Here is a 5,756-nt window from a genome sequence, read left to right as displayed (position 1 = left end):
AATCATGAATCTGAAGCCATTCCTATCCATATTAAATCTCAAAAAGAAAGTTTGGCATTGTGTTTTCTAGTGCTTTGTGGGAGAACAACATGAATCCTCAAATCTTTCAATTCAAAATTTAAAAGAAACACAAAATGGAAATGGGTGGCTAATCCTTAGTGGTGTTGTTGTTGTTGTTGTTGTTGTTGTTGTTGTTGTTGTTGTTGTTCAAGCACTTGAGAGACTTCAATAAGCACAAGGTGACAGTGTAGTCTGATGTTATTCCTTTTCAGGAGCATGAAAAAAATGATTGCACCACCTTAACCTTTTGCATTTAGTTTACTAATTAATATAATGCGACTTAACATGAGAAAAAGGTATGCCATTGCTGTATTCAGGTTTTTTGTTTTAAATAAAAATAGGAGCCATATGTATCAGGCCCCCACAAACACCACTACCCTGCTGCCACTGCCCCTTGTCACTCACCTGTTTCCTTCCTCCCCCCCCGTACCTTTGCGACTTCTTCCACCACTGCTTCTCATGGCTGCAGGCATAGCCTCCTGGAGGTGATTTGGCGTGACCCTTACCAGAGCCGAAGCACCTCTCAAGAATATGCCTGCTACTCATAAAAAGGTAGTGCCGGAGCTTATTCTGGCCTATGGTTTTCCTACTACTAGGGTGATGTGGCGTCCAGCTGAAGAGGGGGAGCCTCCTGCCTCCTTCTGCAAGCATGAATCACTATCTCCTTATGCCAACTCAATGGACTCTAGTGCCTTCTCCTATGGAATCCATTCGTAGAGATACAACATAATGGGCTTAAAAAGGGGAACCAAATAGTTAAAGCAAATCCTTCAAACCTATAACAATATTAGTCTGGATCAATCTTTCCATCTATACACAAACACACAAATAGAAACAAACAATTTGACTTGGATAGCTGTGTAGCTTCTTATTTCTAATAACCAGCATGTGCATTTATTTATTTCTGTCTGGGAAAAGATGGACTTCATTAGTTCAAAAGGTATATTGGCAAGGGGAAATGGAATGAATGAACCAAATGTTCTGTTCCTTGGTACTTTGTATTCAGAATAAATATCTTATATGAATATATTGTTTCACTTAAATTTGGGGTAAATCACATCTTTATCACTTGAGCCACATAGTATCAACACATCAAAATATGTTAAGTCGTGTCTTCATGTTTAGAGTGTGTATATAGTTAAAATTTAAAGAGTATTTTTTCTAAATAATAGCAACCAAAAAAAACCTAGTTTCCACAAAGCAACTTTCATATTTCATGGTATAAATTTCCAGATTCAGCAAATATGCAGGGAAATTCACATTCATTTTCAAGCTATAATCCTTAAAAAAATGTAGCCACAAGCCATGCTGGCTGGAACTGTTGGGAGTCCTGGATAAAAGGCAGCATAGCCAAAATAATATGGGTAGAGAACAACATTTATTTATTTATTTTTAACAAGCAAGGTTAACAATCTGGTAAAGGTGTATTCTAATTTTTAAAAGGACATTACTCTTTATTTATTTAAAATATGGATATCCTAATCCTATCCAGTTATTTCAGAGCTTAGAACAAGAAACATACAACAGAATACAATGTGCACAAGTTAAAACCAAGAACAAATAAACAATAGTAAAAAAAATTCAGCTCAGCACAGATTCATTGGTAATCACGCCCCCCTCAAAAACACCTTGTTTTAAGGGGAAATCAGAAAGAAAACAGCATGAATGCCTGTGAAATTTCAAGGGAAATGGAATTTCAAAGTTGGGGAGCCACCATGGAGCAAGCCCACCCACATGTCCCCACACTGTGTAATTCATCTACTGATGGGACACTAATAACGTCACCATGTGAGATCTCACCTCCCAGAAAGGGCTCTACAACATTTCACCTTTTCAGAACAAATCTGGGAACAGTGCCATACAAGTGTTTAAGAGTCAATAGCTTCTGCAATGCAGTCTGGATCTCTTTGCTTCTCAAGCTATAGATGAAGGGATTTAATAAAGAAGGAAGTATAGCATATATCACAGCAAAGACTAGATCCAGGTCAGGTGAGATATTACTGTGTGGTGTTGCATAAACAAACAATCTAGAGAACATGTAGAGAGAGACAACAAGGAGGTGGGGCAGGCAAGTGGAGAGGGCCTTATGCTGTCCCTGTTTGGAAGGGATTTTGAGGACTGTAGTGAAGATCCGCACATAAGTTTTAATAATGAAGATGAAGCATCCCCAATGCTATGATATAACTAAATACAAGAAATCCAACTTCAACTAGGTATAAGTCAGAGCAAGTGAACAAGTAAATATTTTTTCATGAGAGGTTGAGCGCCACTCTTAGAACAGATGTCTGACTTCACTTTAATGCATCTGGGATACTGACCTGGAATCTACTACATGATGGGACTTCAGTAGTTACAAGGGCAGAAGCTAATCCACTTATGTATAACAAGGTTGCACATGCTCAGTGGGAGATTTGAGGCAAGATGTGGCCACTATTATGGGCAGCAAATTATCTCAGAGTACTGTAATTTGGGCTATGTCTGTTGTCTCCTTTCTCTAAGGCCCTGAATCCTATGATGTTCCACATAAGTTTTAAAATGAGTTAGTAATGTCTGCAGCAGTGTAAGTTCTTGTTAGCTGATTTTTTGTTTTAGCTGCGAGTTTTTGTTCCCAAGTGTCAATCCATTTGAGAGAATTGCAGTAGAGATAAGCCAGAACAAAATGAAGCACAGAGTGGATGAACAACTGAAATCCTCAATGCTACATTGGGCAATGAATAATGGTCATAATATTGAAATGTTGGCATTGGAGTGGTTGTGGAATAAAGATCTAAAGTTTATAGCAAGTTATGGTTTGAGGAAAAATGATATGAAAATGATGTATAGATGGTATTTGACACCCAATAGATTAGCAAAAATGTGTAACTCTGAATCAAATACATGTAGGAAATGTAAAGATAAAGAAGTTACCTTTTTCCATATGTGGTGGACTTGTAATAAGGTAAAAGCCAACTGGGAAATGATGTATTATGAATTGGAAAAAATGTTTAAAATAACTTTTATTAAGAAACCAGAGGCTTTTATTTTAGAAACTATGGGACTAGAGTTACCTAGACAATACAATACTATATATATATATATATATATATATATATATATATATATATATATATATATATGCAACCACTGCCACTTGAGTGACTTTTTGCGCCCAAAGATGGAAAGAAGATAATGTCCCAACAAAAGAAGAATGGCAACAGAAGTTATTAGAATACTCGGAAATGGAGAAACTTACTGGAAAAATAAGAAATCAAGACAATATTTTTTTAAATGTAGAATAATAACATATATTAACTATCTGAGGTAAAGAATAAATAAGGTTAACTTGGAAATGCAGTAAAAAACAGTATAAATGTAAGAAACCGCAAAAAGGAGGAGGGGAGTCTAAATATGATGTGGACTAATTCAAATTCTTGTTTTTGTTTGTCATAAAATGAAAAGTATAAATAAAATTGAAAAAAGAAGCAGGACAAAATGGAAAAGGGTGGCTAATTATTATTTTTTATTCAAGCACTGTGTAATGTATAATGTTTTGTTATGCTTTTATATGTGTTGGAAGTTGCCAAGAGGCTGAGGCAACCCAGTCAGATGGGCAACGTACAAATAAATTTATTATTTACTACTACTTCTACTACTACTACTACTTCAATAAACACAAGGTGCCACTTTATTGATGGCAGTTGCTTGAGTGTTGACAAGTTCCACTTGTCCATGGAATACATTTATGGCACACTTTAAAAATAATAATGGCATACATCATCATAATATAGACAGTGATGACAAACGTTCCTACAATGTGAATCTGCTGTATCAACTTTATTTATACAAGCAAGGTTAACAGTGAAACAGGGGTGTATTCTGATAAAGAAAATGCATTAGTGTTATTTATTTAAAATACTGATATCCTGTTATCCAAACAACCTAAAATAAAATTTAATCAACAGCAATGAAAACATGAATACATTAACAATAATAAAAAAAGGAGCTCAGTGTGAAATGAATCACAGGTAGGTTAGGGAAACCCCCCCCCCAGCAAGGATACCTGTGAAATCTTAAAAGAAATGTAATTCCAAGGTTGAGGAGCCACCATGGAGCAAGCCAGTGACATGCAGTCATTGGACTAAGTGGACTAGGGGTGGAATCTACACACATATAAAAACCATTCTGGAAATGCTGTTTTAAAAGCATTTTTAAAAATACACTGAATTTCCCATAAGGCTCACCATCTAGTGTCACATTGTATATTGCACTTAAAGCACACCTAAAATGTTTTATTTGCAGCTGTATAGCTGAGTCCTAGGCTAGTCCCCTAGATGTTCCCCTGGTGCCTCCTTCCTGAAGCCCAGGAAGCTTTTGCCTGGATTTGGGAGTTAGCTGCGAGGCTCTGATGGGTCCAAGGTCTATCCTGCCATCTTCCCAAAGGTTATCCGACTTTTGGAAAGAGGCAGGGGGGTTCCAGCATCCTGTAAGACCCCTATTACCTACTTCACAAAACCTGGGAAGCTTCTGCCCAGCTTAGGAAGGGAGGTGCGATGCTCACGTGTGCAACACCAGGACATCACAATGTCACACTCATGACATTGACCCCCATATCCCTCACAAACCAACCCCTATGGCCCTAAAAGTTCCCCTATGAAAAATTCAACCACATGCCACTGCCCAGGCACATGTCCCCCAGTGAAGGGACACTAATACGTGTCTCCGTGTAAGATATCACCTCCCAGGCAGGGCTCTACAATATTTCAGCTTTTCAGAACAAATTTGGGAACAGTGCCATACAAGTGTTTAAGATTCAATAGCTTCTGCAATGCACTCTGGATCTCTTTGTTTCTCAAGCTATAGATGAAGGGATTTAATAAAGAAGGAAGTATAGCATATATCACAGCAAAGACTAGATCTAGGTCAGGTGAGATATTACTGTGTGGTGTTGCATAAACAAAGAATCCAGAGAACATGTAGAGAGAGAAAACAAGGAGGTGGGGCAGGCAAGTGGAGAGGGCCTTATGCTGTCCCTGTTTGGAAGGGATTTTGAGGACTGTCGTGAAGATCCGCACATAAGTTTTAATAATGAAGATGAAGCATCCCAATGCTGCGATATAACTAAATACAATAATTCCAACTTCAACTAGGTATAAGTCAGAGCAAGACAATTTCATTAATTTGGGGATTTCACAGAAGAATTGATCAACAATATTGGAACAGAAGTTCATTGAAAATGTGCCAGCAGTGTGTAACGCAGAATAGAGAATACTGGTAATCCATGCAATGGTGGTCATCTGAATGCAGGCTCCTTTGTTCATGATTTGTTCATATTGTAGCGGATTGCAAATAGCAACATACCGGTCATGTGCCATTATTGTTAAGATAGCAAAATCAAAGCATTCAAAGACTAAAAAGAAGAAAATTTGAGAGACACATTCAAAATAGGAAATGTGAGTGCTGTTCATGAGTAAGTTAAACATTGATTTGGGTAGAGTGACAGAAACTGAGCCAATATCAGAAATGGCCAAGTTCATTAGGAACAAGTACATTGGTATATGCAGACGATGGTCAAGAACTATCACAACAATGATCAGAAGATTCCCCATTATGATTATTAAGTATAATGCTAGGAACAGAAAGAAGTGTAAGACCTGCAGCTCTCGGACTTGAGAAAATCCCAGAAGCAGGAATCCAGAAGTAGAAGTCAGATTAGACAT

At 37.5% G+C, this 5,756-nt stretch overlaps 1 protein-coding gene across 1 annotated transcript; it reads right to left on the bottom strand.

Annotated features, from left to right (window-relative positions):
* Nucleotides 1–4,799: 4,799 nt before the first annotated feature.
* On the bottom strand, nucleotides 4,800–5,756 carry LOC117057693 (olfactory receptor 14A16-like). Its single transcript, XM_033168533.1, has one exon. The coding sequence runs from the start codon at nucleotides 5,754–5,756 to the stop codon at nucleotides 4,800–4,802; it is 957 nt and encodes a 318-aa protein (XP_033024424.1).

The sequence above is a fragment of the Lacerta agilis genome, chromosome 14 (assembly GCF_009819535.1).
Source record: "Lacerta agilis isolate rLacAgi1 chromosome 14, rLacAgi1.pri, whole genome shotgun sequence".
In the NCBI taxonomy this organism is placed as follows: domain Eukaryota; kingdom Metazoa; phylum Chordata; class Lepidosauria; order Squamata; family Lacertidae; genus Lacerta; species Lacerta agilis.
The sequence above is the reverse complement of the archived record's forward strand: the minus strand, read 5'-3'. Positions and strand labels throughout refer to the sequence as shown.

Bases quoted from the DNA above. Each gene is read 5' to 3' on its own strand.
- LOC117057693 (XM_033168533.1), bottom strand. From the start codon at position 5,756: ATGTCTAATCTGACTTCTACTTCTGGATTCCTGCTTCTGGGATTTTCT.